This window comes from Pteropus medius, unplaced genomic scaffold, assembly GCF_902729225.1.
Source record: "Pteropus medius unplaced genomic scaffold, Ma_sr-lr_union100, whole genome shotgun sequence".
In the NCBI taxonomy this organism is placed as follows: Eukaryota; Metazoa; Chordata; class Mammalia; order Chiroptera; family Pteropodidae; genus Pteropus; species Pteropus medius.
This window is the reverse complement of record NW_024349505.1, coordinates 177,442-201,972: the sequence shown is the minus strand read 5'-3', so window position 1 is coordinate 201,972 and position 24,531 is coordinate 177,442. Positions and strand designations below refer to the sequence as shown.

General features: G+C 35.0%; 1 protein-coding gene and 1 pseudogene across 1 annotated transcript; one reads left to right on the top strand and one right to left on the bottom strand.

Moving 5' to 3' along the window:
* Window positions 1-3,461: 3,461 nt before the first annotated feature.
* Window positions 3,462-23,982, top strand: BIRC2 (baculoviral IAP repeat containing 2). Its single transcript, XM_039881939.1, has 9 exons — window positions 3,462-3,859; window positions 5,117-7,269; window positions 7,367-7,466; window positions 10,496-10,574; window positions 11,179-11,227; window positions 18,746-18,988; window positions 22,587-22,841; window positions 23,115-23,156; window positions 23,283-23,982. Exons 2-9 carry the CDS (start codon window positions 6,435-6,437, stop codon window positions 23,474-23,476), a joined length of 1,797 nt encoding a protein of 598 aa, XP_039737873.1. The 5' UTR covers window positions 3,462-3,859; window positions 5,117-6,434; the 3' UTR covers window positions 23,477-23,982.
* On the bottom strand, window positions 12,212-12,330 carry LOC120618159 (uncharacterized; annotated as a pseudogene).
* Window positions 23,983-24,531: the final 549 nt, after the last annotated feature.

Here is a 24,531-nt window from a genome sequence, read left to right as displayed (position 1 = left end):
TCATCTTTTTAAAAGTATATATTTTCAGTATTTAATATAGTTTACCTAAAGTGTGGGGAGAACTCAATTTTCACCTAAGTTTTGTTCATTGTACTTCTATAAAGCTTTGGAATAATTCTACTACTGATTAAACTGGTTAGTCTCCCACATCACTGTTTTCTGGTAAACCACAGGAAAAGCCATCCTAGACCTGCATCAGCTTTTTGGATTCTAGAAATCTTTTCTCTTTTCCTCCTTTGACAGGAAATATGTATAGGAAAAACAAGGTCTTCTATGTCTTGTGTTTGCCATCATGAATTATTGACTCTTTTTCTCCAATAATAAGGTTTTTTTCTTTTGTTATGAGTTTGAGGACTTGGGGGGTCTGTTAAAAAAAAGTGCACAAGGTGGCAGTAGCACACCACTGAGCTTTATTTTGATGGTGCTTGACAGATTGCATGCAAGGGTTAGTCCCTTACAGCAGGTGACCTTCCAAAGAGGTATGGAGTCACTACCAGAAGGGAAAGATGACAAGGGAACTTACAGGCAAAAGGGGAACCAGAAAGAAGGCTTACTGTCTGGGTGATGTTGCACAACAGCTCGATGGTAAGTCTCTGAGTCAGGGAGCTCCAAAGGGCAGGATCAGCTTGGGGTCTTTAAGAGCCAGAGGGTTTGTCATTAGCTGGTGAATGCTAGGTATGAAAAGCAGGCAGGCTTTTAAATGGCTTAAAATATGGTTATTTTATGGGATATACTTAAAGCAATTAGATGTGTAAAAATTTGAGCTTGACAAAGGGAAGCTTTTGAGCTAATGGTCTCCGTCTGTCATGAGACCATTAACACAAGGCTAATAGTATACAAGGGCCATCTTTAATCCATTTAAATAAATCTTTATCCTCCTAACTTTTAACTCATTGATTTTTGAAATTAGAGCTGCTGAGATTCTAATTTACATTAAATAAAGTTCACTAATTAAGCTTTTAAGTAATATTTCTGAAATTAAAAAAAAAAAAGACTTCAAATAGACTTTTAAAAACTGTCATGAACATTCATTTCCCACAATGTAGCTCTAAAAATCTTTTCCACACTTTTCTTGGTCACATCCTCATATGTAAGATAAATTAAACCAAGTGAGCTTTCAGATTATTTTTAGTTCCAAACCTATTGAAAAGGTTTTATGAGGAAAAAAAATCCACTCTTAAGACAGATATATGAAGTGATTTTTTTCAACAGATGTAAAGATATGTTTGTAAGTAACTACAAGTTGGGGAAGGAGGTTGGGATATTGCCATAATTTTCAAATTCTTAATGTGTTGAGTTCTGCTTATTTGATTTAAAAAAATAAAATATTTCAAGAATTGGAAAGTATACATTTCATCTGCATACTGAGAGGTACCAGAATATGCCATCCCAAAAAGTGCCTCTTTGGCATATGGATTATTTTGAGCTAAAGGCCACTGCTAATCATCAGCATGAAAAGCTCTAAAAACAGGGTATGTTTCCTTTCCTAAAGGAAATGTACATTTGTTGGCCTAAGATTAAAAAAAAAAACCAAAAACTAAAAAAACTTAAGCTCCAATAATGACAATAACTGCAATGGGTTACAACTCACAAAATACATTTAAATCACTGGATTCATAATGATAGCTGTTCACTTTTGGGGTTTTTATCCACCAGGAATGTTTCAATATTTTAGGTAAAGTTCTAACTTTTCCATTACAATAAACATGCATCCAGCATTACTTATTTGACTAGTTCATCCTTTTCTCACTAATATGTAATACTAATGTCATATATCAAATTCATGTATGTAATATATGAATGAATATATATTCTATATAAATATATGTCTTTTTGGAGCTCCTTCTTTATTTGTCCATTCTTATGCTAATGCAATACTGTCTTAATTACTATGGCTTTATTATACAACGGTATCTGGTGGACAAGTCCCTTCAATCTTTATTTCCTTAAAACTGCCTTCAATATTTTTTTCCTTAAAACTGTAAATATTTCTCTCTACATGAATGTGAAAAATATCAGGATAGCAACCTCAGCAGTAATAGACCTTATTTTTAAAAATCACCAGTAACTTCATACTGAAAATATGAAAAAACTAACTGAATAAATTTAACACCAAACTACAAGGTTATACAAGATTGAAGTTATAAATTATACCTGAACATTATTACATACTTTTTGGGGGGAAATATCTAAGGCTTTTGAGTTTTTGAAATTCTAATTCCCCCCTATACTGAAGTATATTATCTTACTTTTTGGTCTAGACAAGAACTGAAAAAGAGAAATAATCTTGAATTCAGAATGAACAATTCTTACTATATATATTTTCCCACATATATAAGGAAGGTTCTGTAACTTTCCGAGAAAATGACTTGAACTAAATGCTTAACTACTACCAAAACTCGTATGCATATTTGCTAGTTTTTAGTCATTGGGAGTCATGGCATTTCTTTTCTCTGTATCACAAACTGTTATAAATACTTTCTTTTTACTATTAACATTGGAACAGAAGAACTCCTGTTCTGTGGCTGATCGGCAGGCAGAAATGACAAGGACAGGAAATGGGAAATGGTGCTGGGTCTTGGAATTCCCCGGCTGCCTAATTAAGTGGCTTGTTATTTGGAAGTTTTTGAAATGATTGCCCCCTGGAGTTCCCCTGAGAAAAGAAAGCATCTGATTTCATTGACAAAGGGTGTCTTCAGAGCCCATAAATTAAGAAGTTCGCTGGCTGCAATACAACAAACATTTACTGCACGCCACTACTTTTGTGGCACTACTGGGGGTGGGGGGACAAAACGTCTATGACTAGCAGCACCAAGATTTCTTGCAATTTTCTATCAATTAACTAAAACTTCATTGATAAGTGGGCTCCTTTGTAATTTGCATACCATTTTATATACACACATATATAAATGTATACAATCCATATTAGTCACACTCAGAAAAAACATGAGTGAAGTCTGGCCTGATATACCGTCCACGTTTCTAGCAATGAGCTTCTGAAATGCACTTTTTCGTGCATTCCAGAACAGACAACCAAAGTTTAAAAACAAACAAGTTTAAAAGTAAAAGATACACTGGTCGATTATAAAATAGGTATATTTATAATTCCCAAAAGATTATAAAACCAAGCCTTCAAAATTAATCTTCTGATGCTGTTCTACTTTCGAACACTTCGCTTTTTTCAATTTCCATCGCCAGTTGTTGAACGTTCGTCACACAGCTGAGTTCCGAGGAAAAACGGCTGTAACTGTTTAAAATGGGTACAATTGTTTAATTGAAGCAAAAATGCCACCAGGTTGGCTCCATCCTCAAATGCAGTCATCTGCGACAAGTGGAGGCGTCACACTAGAGGAATTTGGCGAGTAGATGGATCAAATAACTCTGAGGTGACGCGGAGAAAAGGTGCCAAACAACCCGCGCATGGGCGTTTCCGCAGGATTTCCCAAGATTCAAACTCGGCTCACGGTTTGCCACGTCCCCCTCGGGAGAATGTTAGGGACAGAAAAAGAAAGAAACGTCAAAAGTACGCAAACCGCGAGAATAAATAACAAAATACCAGGTTGTTGGGGATGGTCCCGCTTCAGTCCGCGGGCTGACCAACTGCCCGCAGTTGACCACGCGCGCGGCACCGCTCTGCGACCTCAGACTCCCCGGCGCCTCGCGCGGTGGTGACGCAGTCCCGGCAGCGGCGCGCTGACGTCACCGCGCGTCGGCTTGTTCCCTGTCAGGGCGCGGGGCTTCGGGATCGCTGAGCGGGAGCTGGCAGGGGACCGTCTCCCGCTGGCATCGCTCCTTTCGGGTGTGTGGAGGAGGCCGCCGGGCCGCAACGCCGTTATAGGTGTGCTGCCCTTGCAGTGAGGTGAGTGCAGCTGCTTCCGGGCCCGGGCGGCGCGAGGCGGTTTGGGGCGCGCGGGCCCCCAGGGCTCACTTCCCAGAAGCTGCGGCCGGGCCGGCCGAAAGAAGCCATGGCTTGGGGCCTGCGGCCGGCGGGTCGAGGGTCTCAGTGGACTCTCTCTTCTCGTCGAAGCTTTTATTTCATTAGGAAGCTCCAACTTCAAGAGTTGCACTCGAAAATAATTTTTGAAAATTGACCTGTTTGCATGCTTGTCCTGGCCGCCGCCCACTTTTATGGCCTTTGGACTTTAACCAAGACGTTTTCTCTTAGAGTGTTTGCAGGGTTTTCAGTATAGCCCTCGATATTCCTTTAATTTGTTGAAACAAAGACAGTTTTTCGTTTCATATTTAACTAAGATCTCATATTTAAGATAGTTTCAACTGCGTTCCATCTATTGTGTGCTGTGTGAAATAACTGCGAGAAATTAACGGGTAAATCCCATAGTTGCTCTTCTTTTCCATTCTATCCCTCCATCTTGCTACAATTCGCATAAAAAGGGCAAAATCCACAGTACGGTACTTGTGGATAAAAGTTATAATTTAAAGATACGATATCAAGTCCTGGTGTAACGAAAGCATTCATGCAAGTGGTCATATTCCCAAGGCCAGTGTTTTCACAGGCCATTGTGCAACGTTTTGTTTTCGAGGTGCTTTATGTGGTTGTTGTTTTGGAATTGGGAGGGAATCATAGAGTGTAAGGATTTATATTAATGAGTGCCTGATGCATTTTACTCTTACAGGTCAATTTGCCTAGTCCTGGAGAGACTTGAAATTAAAAAATGACGTTACTGTCTAATTATTGCTCTACTGTTGCTGATGGGGTATAGTGCCTTTCGTTGCTGCCTGTTTTTGCCTCTAGCAAACTGCCAGAGATATTAGCCTTAATATTAAAAGTTGTCACCAGAAAAGGGAAGGAGACCAAGGACAAAATATTTTCCTCTGAGGAAATTTCCATCTGTTTTCAAAGTTGTATGTTTAAAAAGAAAAAACATATGTATATATACAAACACACAATGCTATGGGGGCTATGTTGTATTTATTAAAACCTTTATAATTAGAAAGTTTTGGTGACACATTGCTGGAATTAAGAGGTATCATCTAAAGTGTAAATCATTTTTAGAATTTACTGAATAAATTGAAGCGTCTATAAATTTTGTTTACCTTAAAAATGGTTTTCTAAAATAGGTTTTTTTGTTTGTTTGTTTGTTTGTTTGTTTTTCAGATTTACAGCCCTGAAGAGACTACTTTTTCCCCTCATTTTTTTTTTCTGCTGAAGCAATAAATCCCATTATGGAGACCCAGAAACTTTATAAAGGGATATAGTTTGATTTCTGTGGAGTGTAATTTTGTGTATGAATTGTATTTTTAAAATACGAAGGGTTTTCGTAAAGAAGGCTAGTATTAATTACTGGTACATTATGCATAAACAGTAATTCTTTTGGTAATACAATATTTTATTAAGTATTCGTGATAACACTAGAAAGGACAAGCTTTATCTTGATAAATTGATTTATCTTTACTTACACAATGAATAATATAGATGCATGATCCTTAAGACAGGTTGATTTTTAAATGCAGTGTAGAAAGTTTCTGTGGAAATTCTATTAACTAGTTTTTGGAGAAAGTACCTTCGATTGATCAACTATAATAAAGTGGTATGCCAAGTTAGGAAATGGAAACATAATAATTAACAAAGATAGAAAAATTAGCAGTTTCTGAGCTTTAAGCAAAATTCATTTCTCTTGACATCGTACACTCTGTAACAGGTATAGGTTCAACAAAGCTTGTGTGTTATCATTCCCAAAAGTTGTTAGCTGAAACTAATATAGTCTACTTAAGTAAAAACCGATGATAAGCTGTGTGAAATTAGCCTTTAGATACGTGTGCCCATATGAAGACCTTAATTCTTGTTTATTAGATTAACAAGTTTTTTTTTTTGATAATCAAATTAAAGTACTTGTAGAGAAAGAAGCCTCCATATAGTTTTTTCTTATAACAAAATTAGTAAGTAATTGGCTTGATATTCAGGCTTTGTAGCTTGTAACCAAAAGCAAATTAAAAGTATAATTTAGGTACTATATAGTTGTTTAGAATTTTGAGAATATAAACTTTGAAAAGTCAAGTCTTTTTTGAACATTTTCAGAGGTGTGTCAATTTCTTTCAGGCCATTAGCTTAGTATTACACCAAAGAATGAGCCATTAACACTTGAGTTACCTAAAAGAGTTAATATAATCTCAAAGAGTACTAAAGAGTATTTTGGTAATTTAGAAGCGATATCCATTCCACCTGAGTGTAAATCCAATAAAGGAGTGTAAATCCAATAAAGGAGTGAATTTCAGGTGCGAATCCAATAAAGGAGTGAATTTTACATAAGTAGGAGCCTATCATTTGATTGTTTTTTATAGTAAAAATCTAGTGTGAAGAGATGAGAAATTTCATGTGAAGGTTTTTATCTATCAAAAAGTAAAATCACTCATGCACAAAACTACCTCCCAACGACTTGTCCCAGGTCCCTCATATCAAAAAAATTAACAGTATAATGGAAGATAGCACCATCTTGTCAAATTGGACAATCGGCAACAAACACAAAATGAAATATGACTTTTCATGTGAACTCTACAGAATGTCTACGTATTCAACTTTCCCTGCTGGTGTTCCTGTCTCAGAGAGAAGTCTTGCTCGTGCTGGTTTTTATTACACTGGTGTGAATGACAAGGTTAAATGCTTCTGTTGTGGCCTGATGCTGGATAATTGGAAACAAGGAGACAATCCTATTGAAAAGCATAAAAAGTTGTATCCTAGCTGTAGCTTTATTCAGAATCTGGTTTCTCTTACTAATTTGGAATCCACCTTTAAGAATATTTCTCCGATGAGAAACAGTTTGACACATTCGTTATCTCCCACTTTGGAACATAGTGGCTCATCCAGTGGTTCTCATTCCAGCCTTTCACCAAACCCTCTTAATTCTAGAGCAGTTGAAGACTTCTCCCCATTGAGGACTAACCCCTACAGTTATGCAATGAGTACTGAAGAAGCCAGATTTCTCACTTACCACATGTGGCCATTAACCTTTTTGTCACCATCAGAATTGGCAAGAGCTGGTTTTTATTACATAGGACCTGGAGATAGGGTAGCCTGCTTTGCCTGTGGTGGGACACTAAGTAACTGGGAACCAAAGGATGATGCTATGTCAGAACACCGGAGACATTTCCCCAGCTGTCCGTTTTTGGAAAATTCTCTAGAAACGCTGAGGTTTAGCACTTCAAATTTGAGCATGCAGACACACGCAGCTCGACTGAGAACATTTATGCGCTGGCCATCTAGTGTTCCAGTTCAACCTGAGCTGCTTGCAAGTGCTGGTTTCTATTATGTGGGTAAGATACAAACTAATATACAGCTTTACATTTTATCTGGTTTATTTTGATTTATATATTAGAATGTGAATTCATTTTAGTCTTTTATTTTCTTAAGGTCACAATGATGATGTCAAATGCTTTTGTTGTGATGGTGGCTTAAGGTGTTGGGAATCTGGAGATGACCCATGGGTAGAACATGCCAAGTGGTTTCCAAGGTAATTGTTTTTAAAGATACTCACAAAACTGCTTAAAGAAGTAGGCATGCTTTCATGGTTAAGTTCACATCTCAATATAACAAAGCTTCTCTTACACCATTGGAGAATTAGCCTTTTAAAACACCAAATTTGAAAAATATGATAGAATGTTCTGTGTACTCTTCTTTCGTAAGCCATGTATTCAGGATATAGTTTAACTTGACTCATTTACAATTGCTGTACATTTCATTTATATCATTTCTCATTTTGCTTTAAAGAAGACTTAAAGATTACAGAGATGTAAAACAGAACCAGGAGAACATCGGTTAGAGTTAGGAAGGGAAAAGGAAAACAAGAAGGGACCTAAAATGGATTTAGGAATAAGATAAATATAAAAATGCATATAATAAAGCCTGATTGTTAAGTTTGATTATAATAGTATTTTTTTCTGTGCAGTTTTATCGTGTGATGTCACCTATCTCCTTTTAGTCACTCTTGCAGTATCTTATTTTTAGAAAGAATTTAGAGGCAGTGTTGTTAGTAGAAATAGAATTAGAAATTAACTGTTTTTGTTATTGAGTAGCTATGTGAACTTGGATAAGTTGTGTGATGTCTTTGAGACTGTTTCCTCTTCAGTAAAATGAGGCAGTTAGATAATTTGTTTAAATTGTGATCAGACATACATGCCTAAAATTAACCATTTTAACCATTTTTAAGTGTATAGTTCTGTGGAATTAAAGTACATTCACATTGTTTAGTAGTCATTACCACCATCCATTTCCAGAACTTCCCAAGCTGAAACTTGTACTCATTACACTAACTCACCATTTACCTGGCCCCTCAACCCCTGGCTACCGCCATTCTACTTTCTGTCTCTATGAAATTTGACTACTCTAGGTACCTCTTGTAAGTGGAATCATATAATATAGATAATGTTTTGACCTGTGAGTGCCTTTCACAATAAAGAGGAATCTCTTAAACCTCTTTAACCTCTTTAGGAAATTAAAAAATCCTTTTGTCATTTTTGCTTAAGATAAAAAAGAAATTTGAAGTAATAAATATTTTATTATGGATCAGTATGTTGTTAAAAGTTGTGTTTTAAAATTTTATCTTTACTATTTAGAATATATCAAGGTAAATTTTGACTTTCTGAAACATGACATATATTTTGTTTAAATAATTTATGTAGGGAAAAACGTCAGAATTTTTAATGACTTAATGTTTGGTTTTATGGGGTTGTGTACATATAATTTGAAATTAATACTGTATGAAAAAGACAAAAACAGCTTTCCATTTCCAGTGTTTGAACTGCTGCATTTTGTCCTTTATAAAGCAAAACAAAATCTTGGCTTACTTCTGTAATTTGTGTTTTGTTTTAAATGGTTAAATAAGGGAAAAAGCTTAGGAGTGCTTTTTTTTGCGAACACTTCTGAAAACAAATTTTAATTGTGAATTGTCTTTAATTTTAGTAAAGGAAAAACCAAAATTGATAATTGTTATCAGTATATTTTAACATATTTCATTTATCAAATATTTGGGTGCCTACTGGATACTATTTTAGATGCTGAGGATATATAACAGTAAATAAGACAAAGAAATCCAAAAATCCCTGTCCCCGTGGACTTTATTGGCGGAAGGGGCAGTCAGGGTTTATTATACTTCCTGTATTTAATCATTATTACTATAAATCAGTCCCAGAAAAAAAAAAATTTTTTAACTATAAAGATCAAAACACAATGACAACTAGCTAGCTGTGTTATTTGGGTGATAAACTTGTCTTGAGCATGTTTATAGGATCTTTACTAAATTCTACCCATTCACCAGTTGAGGTATATTTGGGTTGTTTCTGGTTTGGAGCAATATGCATAAAAGCTGCTCTAAACATTAATAAACATTTGTGGACACATGTTTTTATTTTGGGGGGGGAAATGCTTGTAGGTGTTATTGGTGGGTTGTATGGCAAGTTTTGTTTTTAACTTTATAGAAACTGCAAAATTGTCTTCTGAAGTGGCTGTACCACTTAAAATGTTAAATTTCTACCTGCAGTGTATGACACCTCCAGGTTTTCAAAATTCTTAACAACACTTGGTATTGTCAGTCTTTTTTTACTTTAGCCATTTTAAGAGATGTGTACATAGTGGTATTTCACTGTGATTTTAAGTAGTTTAATTTTTAATGATGGTAAGCTTCTTATTTGCCATCTATACATCTTTGTGAAGTGTCTATTCAAATCTTTTGCCCATTTTTAAGTTTTCTTTTTTTTTAATATTTGCAAGTTCATAATGTACTCTGGATACAGTCCTTCAGATGTGTTTTGCAGACTTTGAGTCAGTGGCTTGTTTTTTCATTTTCTTAACTGTCTTGATGAACAGAAGTTTTTTAACTTTGTCAATGTCAGTTTATCATTTCTATCTTTTATAGATTATGCTGTTGGTGTCTTATCTAAGAAATATGTACCTAAACTAAGGACAAAGAAGATTTTCTCCTGTGTTTTCTCCTAGAAGTTATATTATTTTACATTTTACATTTATATATGATTCATTTTTAGTTTATTTTTGTATGGACATAGGTTGAAGTTCATTGTTTTTTGCACATGGATATCTAGTTGTCTAGCACCATAGATTGAAAAACAAAGGAATGAAATGGAAACAGATGTGATGTGAACTTCTTAGTAGTTTGAAAACAAGTATTTGGGAAAACTGTTAAATTATATATAGGTTAAAAGATGTGATTCATTATTTTTTGGAAGAAGGGTTTGTGCTTCAAATATAGAAGAGTGGACACTGGGGAAAGATTAGCAGTTATATTGTGAAGATAATATTTTAGGAATACTGAATTATAGTTTCTGAGACTATGTTAAGCCCCAAAGTAAATTGTCTAGAATAGCATTTTTTAAGCCTCAGTTTGTGATCCTTTGTAGGTCTAGACTCTTTTATTGTTGTTATTGTGTTAATGGAATTAAATAGAAAATATCGGAAAGCCACTTTTCTAGAATGATCGGGTTATATTTTTGGTATAAAACAAACAAAAAATTTTCTTTTAATGTTTAGGTGTGAGTTCTTGATACGCATGAAGGGACAGGAGTTTGTTGATGAGATTCAAGCTAGATATCCTTATCTTCTTGAACAGGTAAATAACTTTTTATAATTGGCAATATCAGATTCTCCTAAATAATAATTACAAAAATATCATTAGAAATGATATTTACATCTGTTTTCTTATTATAGTTAGGTTTTGTAAGCATATTAATGACACATTTAATTTTTATTTTTGTAACTACCTTGTTTGTTCAAAGCTTTTTAAAAAAATTACTTTTTGAAAATCACTTGACATGGTACTTACTATACAATTTGTGGTAGAGTTGGAGGAGGGTCTTTAGTGTCCCTCCATCTTTTTCAGAAAAATAAATAAAAAATAAGTTGTCAGGAATTTGGAACCTCTGAGGGTGATCTGCCTGAAATATCACTTTCTGAATGGAATGAGAAATCATTAATGCTTTTTTTTTACTTTCCTGAAACTATAGAAATACTTGAATTCAATTTGGAAGTAGATGAAGTGTAAGGAAATTTTTATGATGATTAAGGTATAAAACAAAGCAAAGTGAAGTATTATATAAATTACCTAGTTTTCAAAAGAGTTGTGCAGTACTTAATGGAAACTTATCATAATGTTGCTTTGTTCAGGTTGTTTGAGATTTCTGATTTTACCTATTAATTTTTCTCCTGTTTGATAGCTGTTGTCAACTTCGGACACTCCTAGAGATGAAAATGCTGATCCACCAAGTATGTATGAAAATATATAGAATGGAAATTTTTGTAAGAATGTTAAGAATGAAAAATATGTAAACAAAGGATTTCTGAGGTCATAGGAAGAAAAGGTTGGGAAGTTAACTAATAAATGTTATGTGTCTGTTAAGATTAATGACACCGTTAGAAGATTCTTGGAATTATACTATTCTTAAAGTGCTGACATTCCAACTGGGGAGACAAAACACATGTAAAAGAAAAACAATGATAACAAATAGTTTAAAGAATACCAATGAAAGGTGCAAATAAGCCCTCCAAGGAGGAAAAGTTGTTTGCTGTAAGCTAGTATATTTGAAAAGTCCCAGTTCACATAGGATTTAAGAATTGGGGCTAGATGTTAGGTACTTGCCAGGTAAATAGTATTATAGTGCAAGGCTAGGAAATATATCTTCTGGTTAGTATTTAATTTTCGCCACATCCGATATTTAGTTAATGTATTAATGTACATATGTTATGGTGTCCAAAATAGTAAAGATAGTAGTCCATTGTTTTCTACACTAATAATGTTTAGGATGGGTTGGTCTGTTCTTGGCACATCACTTCAAAGAGGGATACTGGCAAATTTGTAGCAGAACCAGAAAAAGGTGAATAAGATGTATAAGAATCCTACAAACCATGGCTTAGGAGGGTTGTTGAGAATTTGGTTGGCAGCAGCTACTTGGAAAAGAAAAATAGTTACGTGGGTATATGATAACTGTCTCCTGTATAATAGAACTGGAAAAGATAAGACAGTAGTGCTGACTGTTCTTACTTTAAATTTGTAGCAACAGCTTTCTAGTGGGCTGTCCTGCATTCCTACTGCAGTTCCCTAATAACAATCACTATGCTAAACTTCCAAATGACTATTTCACATTTTCTCCATAAGTTTCTTTTTTTTTTTTTAGGTGAGGCAAGCCTAGGTTGACCTCACAGATTGCAAGGACCTTGTGAGCTTACAATCCCTTATTTTTTTATTTTTTATGCCTACCGCACCTGGTCTTCCTAGGTGATCTCCCATCCAAGTACTAATGAGGCCCAACCCTGCTTAGCTTCCGAGATCAGACGGGATTGGGCTTGTTGGGGGTAGCATGGCCATAGACTCTCCATAAGTTTCTAACGCTCTCTTTCTTACCTTAGTCTTAGCTCATAACCTTATTTCACTGAGAAAAATAAAAGAATCAAAAGAGAACTACTTAATCTTCTCACCAGCAAAACCACCAGTCTATGTAATGTACCCATATACTCTGCTTTCTGTTCTTTTATGAAGACTGCATTGTCCTTGCCCTTATCTAAGTTCAACTCTTCCACTTGTCCTCTTTCCTCTGAATCTCATCCCCTAGTGTCAACTTAAGAACTTTGCTTTGGCAGTAGTCTACCCTCTCTTACATAATGGATCTTTAAGTTTATCTTGAATCATTTATTTCAGCATACAAACATACTATTGCCAGTCCTAACAAAACATTTCCATGAACTTATGTTGCCATCTTACGGTTGTCTCATTTCTCTGTTTCCTTTTACAACAAAAAGCCTAGAGCGATTTATCTGTGCATACTTTCTTCTTCATCTTCCATTCATCTTTTAACTTGTTCTGCTAAAAACTATTCTTGTTTTCGTCAACCAGTGTCACCATAATAAAAAAAAGATTAAAAAAAAAAACTATTCTTGTCAGTCGCCGAGAACCACCATCTTAGCAATCCACTACTCGACCTGTTATCCGCATTTGAAACAGTTGAGTATTTCATCCTCCCCCCAGCTTTATTGAGATATAATTGACTTACAACATTGCGTAAGTTTAAGATATACACTGGCATAATTTGATACACATTGCAAAATAATTACCATATTAAGGTTAGTTAACACATCCGTCACCTCACACAATTTTTTTTGTGGTGAGAACATTTAAAATTCTTGTAGTAACTTCTAAGTATTCAATTCAGTATTATTATAGTCACTGTGCTGTATGTTAGATCTGCAGAACTTATAACTTATTTCTCTTATAAGGTCCATCCATTTCATCATAGTGGCAGGATTTCCTCCTTATCGGTAAATAATATTTCACTGTATGTATGTGTACATGTAGTCACATTTTTTTTATCCATTCGTCTATTGATGGACTCTTAAAGGTTGTTTCCATGTATTGGCTACTATGAATAATGCTACAGTGAATATTGGGGTGCAGATATCTCTTCAAGATAGTAATTTATTTTCCTTTAGATATTTACACAGAAGTGGTATTGCTGGATCATATGGTTCTATTTTGAATTTTTTGTGCGACCTCCACACCTTTTTTTTTTTTTGGTGCCGAAACCTGGGAACAAACCCTTCACACTTTTTTACATAATGGCTACTCCAATTTACATTCCCACCATCATTGCACAAGGGTACCCTTTATTCCACAGCATTGCCAACACTTATCTCTGGTCTTTTTCTGATAATAGCCATTCTGAAGGTGCGAGATGATATCTCATTGTAGTTTTGATTTGCATTTCCTAGTGATTAGTGATGTTGAGCATCTTTTTATGTACCTATTGGCCATTTGTATATCTTTGGAAAAGTGCCTCTTCAGGTCCTCTGCCTATTTTCTAATTAGGTAGTTTGGTTTTTTTGCTATTGAGTTGTATGAGTTTCTTATATTATTTTTTGATATTAACTCCTTATCTGATACATAGTTTGTAAATATTTTCTTCCATTCTGTAGATTACCTCTTCAGTTTGTTGATGGTTTCTTTTGCTGTGCTGACGATTTTTGCATTTGTTGCTGGTGCTTTTGGTGTTATTTCCAAATAATCATAGCCAAGGCCAATCTCAAGGAGCTTTTTCTCTCTCTTTTCTTCTAGGAGTTTTATAGTTTTAGGTTCAAAATCTAAGTCTCTAATCCATTTAGAGTTAATTTTTATGAATGTTATAAGATAGTCTATTTTCATTTTTCTCGATGTGCATATCAGTTTTCCCAGTACCATTTATTGAAAAAACTAATACATGACAAGGGAGCCAAGAATACTCAGTGGGTAAAAGAATTGCTGACAGAATTGCTTCTGGAATTGCAGTCATGTTTGGTTGAAGCTGTTACAAGGCGCTCTTGCCGGGTCTGTGGTGGGATCCATGATGGGCTTGTTACCAAGAATTTGGGCTGGTGTGGTCTGGTCCCTTGGTGGATGGGACTACCTCCAGTATAGTTTTTGTTTTTGTTTTTAATCCAGTCAGCCATTCTGTGTCTTTTTATTGGAGAATTTAGTCTGTTTACATTTAAACTAATTATTGATAGTTAAGGACTTACTGTTACAATTTTAATTGTTTTCTGACTTTTTAAAGTTTCTTTGTTCTTTTTTTGCTGTCTTCCTTTCTGATAAATTTTTCTTTGGGTTTACCATGAGACTTACATAAAATATCTTAAAATTATAACAGTTTATTTTAAGCTAATAACAGTTTACCTCGATCATATAGAATAATTACATTTTCACTTCTCTTTACTCCACATTTTACAATATGGATGTTATATGTTATATCTTTTCATATTTATGCATTAGCAAATTATTGTAGCTATAGTTATTGTTGTCTTTTAATATTTGTACTAGAGATAAAAGTGATTTACACAGCATTGTTACAGCATAGGGTGTTCTTATTTTGACTGTATTTACCTTTACCAGTAAGTTTTACACTTTTATATGTTTCATGCTGTTACTTAGCATCCCTTCATTTCAACTTGAAAAAATCTCTATCAATTTTTGTAAAGCAAGTCTAGTATTGATGGACTCCCTGAACTTTTGTCTATCTGGAATGTCTTTATTTCTCTTTCACTTCTGAAGGACAGTTTTGCAAGTATTCTTGGCGGTTTTTGTCTTTTAGCACTTTGACATATCAAGTCAGTCTCTTCTGTCCTGTAGGTTTTCTGCAGAGAAATCTGATGATAGCCTTAGGGGGTTCCCTATTTGTGACAAGTTGTTTTTCTCTTGCTTCTTTCAAACTTCTTTCTTTATCTTTGACTATTAACATTTTAATTATGTGCCTTGGAGTAATCCTGGGATTGATCTTGCTTGGGATATTTTGAGCTTATTGTTCCTAGATATCTATGATTTAGGAAGTTTTCCTTCTTTTTTAAAAAATTATTATTTCTTTACTTTCTACCCCTTTCACACTCTCTTCTTTTAGGGCTCCCATGATGTGAGTCTTCATTTATTTGATAGTGTTTCATCATCGCATAGGCTTTCTTCATTCTTTTCATTCTCTTTTCTTTTTGTTACTATAACTGGCTAATTTTAAATGCTCTGCGTTTGAGTTCTCTGATTCTTTCTTCTGCATGACCAAGTCTGTTACTGAATCTTTCTATCGAATTTTTCAGTTCCGTCATTGTATTCTTCAAGCTCCAGGATTTCTGTTTGGTTCTTTTTTATGGTTTCTATTTCTTTATTAAACTTATAATTTTGTTCATGTGTTTTCCTCATTTCGTTTAGTTATCGTTCTTTTGAATTTCATTGAGTTTCTTTAAGATGATTATTTTTGTTGTCAGGCAAATCAGTTGTCAGACAAATCATAGCTCTCCATTTGGTTGGTTACTAGAACATTATTAGTTTATTTTGGCGGGTCATACTTGCCTGATTTGCATGATACATGTCGCCTTGCCTTGCTGTCTCTGCATGTGAAGGAGCATGCATCTCTTCTATTCTTTACAGACTGGTTTTGGCAGGTAAAGCTCTTCTTCTGTAGGGTCCCCTGGCTGACAGAATTACTTCTGGAATTGCAGTCATGCTTGTTTGAAGCTGTTACAAGGCGCTATTGCTGGGTCTGTGGTGGGATGCATGGTGGGCTTATTGCCAAGAGTTTGGGCTGGTGTGGATCATATCTGGTCCCTTGGTGGATGGGACTACCTCCCGTACATTGTTCAGTAGGCTATTATTGGGACAGTGGTCTGCTTCAGTGTCCACAGTTGGGTTCCAGACGGTGGGCCTATTGCCAGATATGCAGATGAATGTGGTTCCCTCCAGGTCCCTGGGAGGGCTCCTGTCTAGACACTGGATTTGTCCCTTGATGGGCAGGATGGGCTCTGGACCATGGCTGAGAGAGGCTGGAACCGATCCTCAGAGCTGTTTCAGGTTCTGTAGCCAAGACTGAAGTCTTGTAGACCTAGCTCTGGAATCATGGATGGGCATGGCTCCTATGAGGTCCCTCAGTGGATCGGAATGCTCCTTAACTGTGGTTAGGAAGACTGAAGTTGTTTTAGGATCTCCTGAGGTACAAACAAAAGTGTCTCCCACCAGGTCCCTGGCTAGCAGTACTGCTGTGGACTGGGGCTAAGAGAGACTGGAGTCAAGTATAGGACTATTTTAGGACCTCTGGGTCCTATTGGGAGTGTCACTTGTTGGGTCCCTGTGCCAGCAGGACTGTGGACTGCAGCTGGGATGGATTGGAGCAGTCTGGTGGGTTTACCTCCGGTGGCTCCTGGACCATGGCTGGATCCAGTTCATAGGCAACTTCAATGTCCACAGCCAGTACCGAGGTCTGTATGCCTTTTACCCAAAGCAAGGTGGACCCGGCTCCTCTCCATTCTCTTGCTGTGTAGTGTTGGTGACAAGAATAAGTTAAATGGGATGATAGCCAAGACCTGAAGAGTATGAAGTTGTTTCTGAGTCTGTAGGCAGGACCATGGTCAGTGAGTCAGCTGCTCAGTTACTGGCCTGTCTTAAGACAGCTCTCCTTGGTCTTGGATTGCATTGAGGTTTCATATCTTCTGGCTGGATCTCAAAGCTCCTACAAAGGCACTTTGTCCGTGGATGGATTCCAAATTGTTTTTGATGGAGTATATGAACAGGAAAGATCTTATTTGGCAGTCTTGCTGACGTCATTCTCCTTCATTTCTTCTTAAGACATCTTGGCTTCCCAGACACTACACTCTTGGTTTTTCCCTATTTCCCTGGTTGATTATGAATAGTCTCATTTGGTGACTACTCCTTTTTCAGACCTCTAAATGCTGTAATACCTCTCAGTGCTCAGCCCAGGTTTATTTCTCCATTTTCTGAGATCCAGGTTGGCTTGTCCAACTAACTACCTGTTTAAGTTTCTGCTTGGTTATAATGGTTATGTCAGAGTTCATATGACCAAAGCAAACATTTTCTCCCTGTCCTTTAGCCCTCAGATGCTCCTTCTCTGGTCTTCTCCATCTCAGTTAATGGTACCCACTTGCAAATGTCAAAAGTTGACTCAAGTTAGGCATTATTCCTGATTCCTCTCTTTACTTCGTATATTTAATCTATTGGAAGGCCTTTCATCTCTATAATATGCCCCAAATCTTACCATTTTTCTCCTTTTCCACTTCTACCAACCTAATCCAACCTCCTATCACCTTATGTTATAGTATTCTAACAGGTCTCCCTGATTCTATTTTAATTTATTAAAGTTTATTACCAAGCTGCCAGAATCATCTTATGAAAAAGAAGTCAGATTTTATTAGTCGCCTGCTTAAAACCCTTTTAGAATAGTCTGGCAAACTTAGAATAAAATATAAACTTCTCTCAAGGCTCTGTATGATGTGTGCATCACCTTCCTCTCTCACTTTTCCTGAATATATCAAGCTTTACTGTTGACTTAAGGTTTTACACTTGCTGTTTTCTTTGCCTGGAAGACTTCTTTTAGATATTCTCATAGCTCACTCCTTTTTATCACTCAAGTATTTGTTCTAGTATCATTTCTTAAGATAGGGTTCCCACATACATTTGAGCAAGGGAGCATAGTACATACACTTTGTAGTCATTGCATATTTATATGTTTATTATATCAGTTTTCCAGCAGATGGCAGTAAATTGTTTTAAAGAATGATGTCTTTTTGTAATTTTCACAGAGTACTATATTGGCTATCATTGACCCTCTTACCAGAAAATGCTTCCATGATCACCCTATCTAAATTGTCTTCTTGCCTCTTAGTTTGTTTTAAACACCTTATACTTGAGAGCATCTGTCACAATCTGAAATCATATTATTTTGTTTACTTCTTTAACCATATATATATATTTTTGTGAACCAGTCTTCTATTTTACTGTACTTCCTGTCTTTGTTACTCTTGCTGCTTCATCTTTCATTTCTTTAGATTCTGTTCATCTTCAAGTCAAAGCTCTAATGCCACCTTTTCCATAAAGTCTTTGTTGATTTCCCCCACTTTCCTGGCTTAAGTAAGTTAATTTCATACTTGTAAATTGTGTAGCATATTGGTTTCTAAAATAACTTTACATCAGAATCATTTAAAAGATACAGATTCCTAAGCCCCATCCCTACTATTTCATTAAGCAGCTCTGGAATATAGCTTGGGAAGTGGTATTTTAAAATAGTACAGCATATTATTTAACCCCAATTTGATCCTGATCAAGTTCAAACTTTTGTTGGGATTATAGGTAGTTGGTGCATCTCGCTCATCTCCCTTACCAGGATACATAAGCAGCATGAGAGTAAAGACTATGTCATAGTCATTATTTTTCCACATGTTTTTATATTTGTGGAATTTAACATTGTTAAATGTGTTTTCAACTAGTTGTTCATTTTGGACCTGGAGAAAGTTCTTCAGAAGATGCAGTCATGATGAATACACCTGTGGTTAAAGCAGCCTTGGAAATGGGCTTCAGTAGAAGCCTGGTAAAACAGACAGTTCAGAGTAAAATCCTAACAACTGGAGAGAATTACAAAACAGTTAATGATATTGTGTCAGCACTTCTTAATGCTGAAGATGAAAAAAGACAAGAGGAGAAGGAGAGACAAACTGAAGAAATGGCATCAGGTATTTGGGAATGTTAGTCAAGTGCATTATTTCTCAGTGAGGCTCATAGGACTGTCTTATATGTTGCAGGACAGTTAGCATCCTTGTCTGTTTACTAACTCCTGGTAGTTCCCAGTCATTTCCAAACTGCACATGCCCTTCTTCACTGTGGGCAGTGGACCACCCTACTTGAGAACCACTGACTATAGCTTTTTTCTATATGTTTATTTTCCAGTAATGTTCTCTGATATATGTTAATCAGAAGATTTTAGCATAACCCTTTTTTTGAGCTATATTTATTCTTTAAGACAAATTTAAGTTATGAAAAAGCAAGATTTTAAAGTCAAATGCAGGTCTTATTTCTCTTGAAGTTTCTTCAAATCATATTCCTAATATGGCATTTGACTCTCTAATCCTTGTAAGTGATCCTGAAACAAAAAAATAGAACTGATGATGAAATCCTAGGGCTTGATAAAAAGCCCCTGTCTAACCTAAGGATAGGGAACTGATTTTGGTTTTCATCTAGATTGTTAAGTCTCAGATTTCCCAAAACAAGTCTTTTGAATAATCATTCCTTCGACAAGTATTTATTGAGCATGAACACTTGTGCCAAATACTATGCTAATCATGGTGCTTGCTCTCAGCTTATAGACTAGCTGTGGAGACTAGTATGTGAAAGATAAGAGATAAAGAGCCGGCAGAGGTTAAGGTTGCATATGCAGTGTAAATTGGGGTATTTGAATTGGGAGACACTTTTTCTGTTTAAGCTTATAAGTATTAATAGGATTAGTTTAAGGGAACCTTACTGTGTGGCCATGTAGCAGAATGTTTAAAACCTGACTCTAAACTGAGACAGATTTGTCTTTAAATCCTGGCTCTCTCAGTTACCAGGTTGGCAATTTATTTAACCAGACTTCAGCTTTCTCATCTTTAAAATGGATATAATCATAATAGTGCAAATCATGTGGAATTAAATGAGATGTTTCAAATAAAACAGTTTAGTACAGTGCCTAGCACATCAAAAATTTTTGCTAAGTAGATTGATTTGGGAAGTGGGAGGGGCTTAGTGAAAGGCCTGAGCAGAGTGAAAACTTTTAAGGGTGGTTAAGCAGTAATAAAACACAGGTTAAATGAACTCACTGTAATCTAGTCACCAATGTTTTGTTACTGTCTCTTCGTGAGGCTCAGAGAATAATCTCGAATTATGGATTTGGAATTATGGATTTCTCAATAGACAAGGTCAAAGAAGGAATAGGGAAGAGTTTGGGGTGCTAATAAAAGATCATTGAAATGCCTGACTGAATTGGTTTTAGAATCTAGATGAAAACCAAAACCAAAATTGGCGTATCTAGACTAGAACTGGAAGTAAACGAAGCTGGGAGACAGCTCTTAATAGTGGAATTGGGAATGACATGTTAATATTTAAAAAGGTAGATAACAAATTTGAGGTCAATTATTAAGGTGAAAGGATAAGTTGTGATCAGAGAAGAGAATTTCATAGTTTTGAGTTGAGCATTTCACTTCTAGAAAGAAGTAAAAGGGGAGAGAAAATAGACTTCACTTTTCACAACTTAGTTCTCATTAAACTTATAAATGTAAAGTTTTGTTTGTTTGTTTTTTTTAAGGCCAAAAACAGGCAGTTAAATATAATGGAGATTGGGACAACCAAAAGAAGGAAGTTTCTGAAAAATACCTCGGGAATCCATGCCTATGTTCCATAAATATAGGAAATTAAATGGATTCGATGTGATTTGAGATTAAAGGAGAAAACATTTGCTTTTAAAAAAAGATTAGGCTTGATTCATATGCAGTTTGTTTTTTTAATTGGTATAAACCTAGCCATTAATAATAATAATACCAATAATATTAGTACCAAAATAATATTGGTAGTTGTGTACCAGATATTATGCCAAATACTTATTTAATCCTCACAACGAGAGGTACTATTATCTTTTGAGAGAGGTACTATTATCTCTATTTTATAGATGAGGGAACTAAGGTATCTGGAGGTTAGGCACACAGCTAGTAAGTGGCTAGGCCCGCACAGGAATCTCTATCTTTCCTGACTTTATAGCTTAGACTCTAACACTGCAGTACAGTAGTTCCTTCTTATCCATGGAGTATACATTCCAAGAACCCCAGTGGATGCCTGAAACTGCAGGTAGTGCTGAACCCATATTTACTATGTTTTTTCCTGTACATTAATACCTATGTTAAAATTTAATTTATAAATTAGGCACAGTAAGAGATTAATAACATTAAATAATAAAACTATAATAATATACTATAATAAAAGTTATGTGAATGGCTTTGGGGCCATTATTAAGTAAAATAAAGGTTACTTGAACACAGCACTACAATTCTGTGACAATTGATCTGCTAACTTAGTGACTAATGTGTGGGTAGCATATATAGCATATATACACTGGACAAAGGGATGATTCACATCACAGCTGCAACAGCGTGAGATTTCATCCCCCTACTCAGGATGGTGTTCAATTTAAAACTTATGAATTGTTTATTCCTGGAATTTTTCATTTACTGTTTTCAGACTGTGGGTAACTGAAACAGTGGAAAGTGAAACCCCAGTTAAGGGAGGATTACTGTACTGCTTCATAAGCATGGAGTTGAAAAGAACACTAGGAGACCTGGTTCTTCAACTTATGGTTCCTGTGACCTTGAACAGGTTACTCATTCTTTTTTGAGTCTTTTTCTCCCTATTTGAAAATGAGAAGCAGTCATACCTACCTTGTTTAATTGACAGGAACTTTATATCAAATAAGACAGTTTACATAAGAAGTGCTTATAAAAGTAAAGTGATATGTATCTTTTTGAATTAGGTTTTCATTCTCTTCGAATGAATATCCAGAAATGGAATTGCTGGGTTGAATGGTACATCTATTTTTTAGATTTTTGAAGACTCTCCGTTCTGTTTTTCATAGGGGCTATACCAGTTCGAAGTCCCACAAACAGTGCACAAGGATTCCCTTTTCTCTACATCCTCACCAACACATGTTCTTTGTTGACTTGTTGATAATAGTCATTTTGATAGGTGTGAGGTGGTATGTCATTGTGGTTTTGATTTGCATTTCCCTGTTTAGTGATGTTGAGCATCTTTTCATACGTCGGTTGGCCATTTACATGTACTCTTTGGAGAAATGTCTTCTGCCAATTTATACCTCCTATTGTAAGGTATAAAAATGTTGAATCACTATATTGTACAGCTGAAACTAATCTAACCAATATAAGATTTTATAGCAATTATACTTAAATTAAGAAAAAAATTTTTTAAGTAAAGTGACATAATGCAAATAGAAGTTAGTATTCCATGGGAGGAAAGTACAGAGGTGGGAAGTTTTTACTGTCTTCTAACATTCTCTGCTTGCTTTCAACACAATAAAGAAAAAGCAAGATTCTAAACATGTAAATATATTGACTATAAAAAGACAATAAACAGATCTTACCTGTATACTATATAATATACCTTTGCTAAGTCTTCTGGAAGTTTTCCAAATGACAGACATTAATGTGCAAACAAGTAATTTTGTCCCTCTTTTTAGTAGGAGTACTTTAAAATCTAATGGATTTTTTTTCTTTCTTTCTTTTTTTTTAAATGAAGATGATTTGTCATTAATTCGGAAAAATAGAATGGCTCTCTTTCAGCAGTTGACGTGTGTGCTTCCTATTCTGGATAATCTTTTAAAGGCCAATATAATTAATAAACAGGAACATGATATAATTAAACAGAAAACACAGATACCTTTACAAGCAAGAGAACTTATTGATACTGTTTTAGTTAAAGGAAATGCTGCAGCCAACATCTTCAAAAACTGTCTAAAAGAAATCGACTCTGCGTTATATAAGAACTTATTTGGTGAGTTTTTTGGTAAAAATTTTTTAGAAATCCTTGGAATTATGTTCATCTTTGTATTTGACAAACAGTAAATCTAATTAGCAAACTATAGTCTATAATTTAACATGTTCTAAAAAACTTTGATTGCCCAAGTAGTATGGCTAAATATTTTCTGATAATATATACCTAGAATCTTTGTTATTCAATAAATAGTAGATAAAACAAGATAGGTAGTGGGTTAAGCAGTGTCGTATTTGGTAAAGTGATGCTTTTTGTATGTTTATCTTTCCTCAGTGGAAAAGAATATGAAGTATATTCCAACAGAAGATGTTTCAGGTAAAACAAAAAGACTTAAGACCAATGTGAAATTATTATTTAATTATTAATTTAAAAAATCTATTATTTTTTTTAATGGGAGGTAAAGTAGGAACAGTTTCACTAAAGTTTTGTTGTTGTTACTAGGTTTGTCACTAGAAGAACAATTGAGGAGATTGCAAGAAGAAAGAACTTGTAAAGTGTGTATGGACAAAGAAGTTTCTATTGTATTCATTCCTTGTGGTCATCTGGTAGTATGCCAGGAATGTGCCCCTTCTCTAAGAAAATGCCCTATTTGCAGGGGTATAATTAAGGGTACTGTTCGTACATTTCTCTCATAAAAAAATAGTTTATATGTTAGCCTTTATGTAAAAATCTTTAAAATATTGTTGAACATTTGACGCCATCTAAAGTAAAAAAGGAATTATTGGTTCTTTAATTAGTAACATATGTGTTCTACCCTGCTTTGGTACTAGTAATGTTGTTTCAAAAAGTTGTATTGTATATTGTATTTAATCTTAATCTCTGTTTATATGAAAGGGAAGATTTATGTTTGATAGGCTATTTTGTGCACATGTGTGAACATAGAAATTAAAGTAGTCTCAGTGCTATTATGTATAATTTCAGGAGTGACTGAATTTGGTATTCTTTCTGAAAGCTTTGAGTACTACATTATAGTATACTTTAAAAACTGGAAACTAGGAACTCTGGAGTTTATCAGTTATGGTGTCAGATTTTCTTTGGTGATTTTCACTTGTGTAGTAAAATAAGAGTTTTCCTTTAACTGATAAATAAGCTTTTCTCTGATTTGTGAGAAATATCTTAATAAAGTTCTTTAAAAAGACTACATCATCAATTTTTTTTCCTTGATTTAAAAAATAATTTTAATATGTCTTTATAGGGTTATTAGGATTAAGTGAGATAACATACATAAAGCATAGTACCTGTCACATCGTAAGCATTCAAATGCTAGCTGTTAGATAAAAATTAGACTATTGAAACAAATTACTAAGATTTTTAATGAAAATTATTGGGGTAACATTCGTTAATGAAATCAAATAAGTTTCAAGTGTACACTTCAATAATACGTCATATGTATGTTACATTGTCTTTTTACCACCCAAAGTTAAATGTTTTTTAATAGTAACATGAGAATTCTTTTAGATAACATTTGTCTAATGCTTTGTATATTACAGATGTAATTTGAATTTAAAATTCATATCAAAAAACTCATAAATAAAGCTAGGTAAATCTGCAGTGGATTTTCAAAAAATAGTATAATTGCTTTTTTGCATAGGTGTTGATGGGATGAAGAGGTGGAATACAGGCAGTAGTAAGTATCTCCTTTTGGAACCCAGTCTTAGCTTGACTTTTCATAGATCTGGGTCTTTGGCAG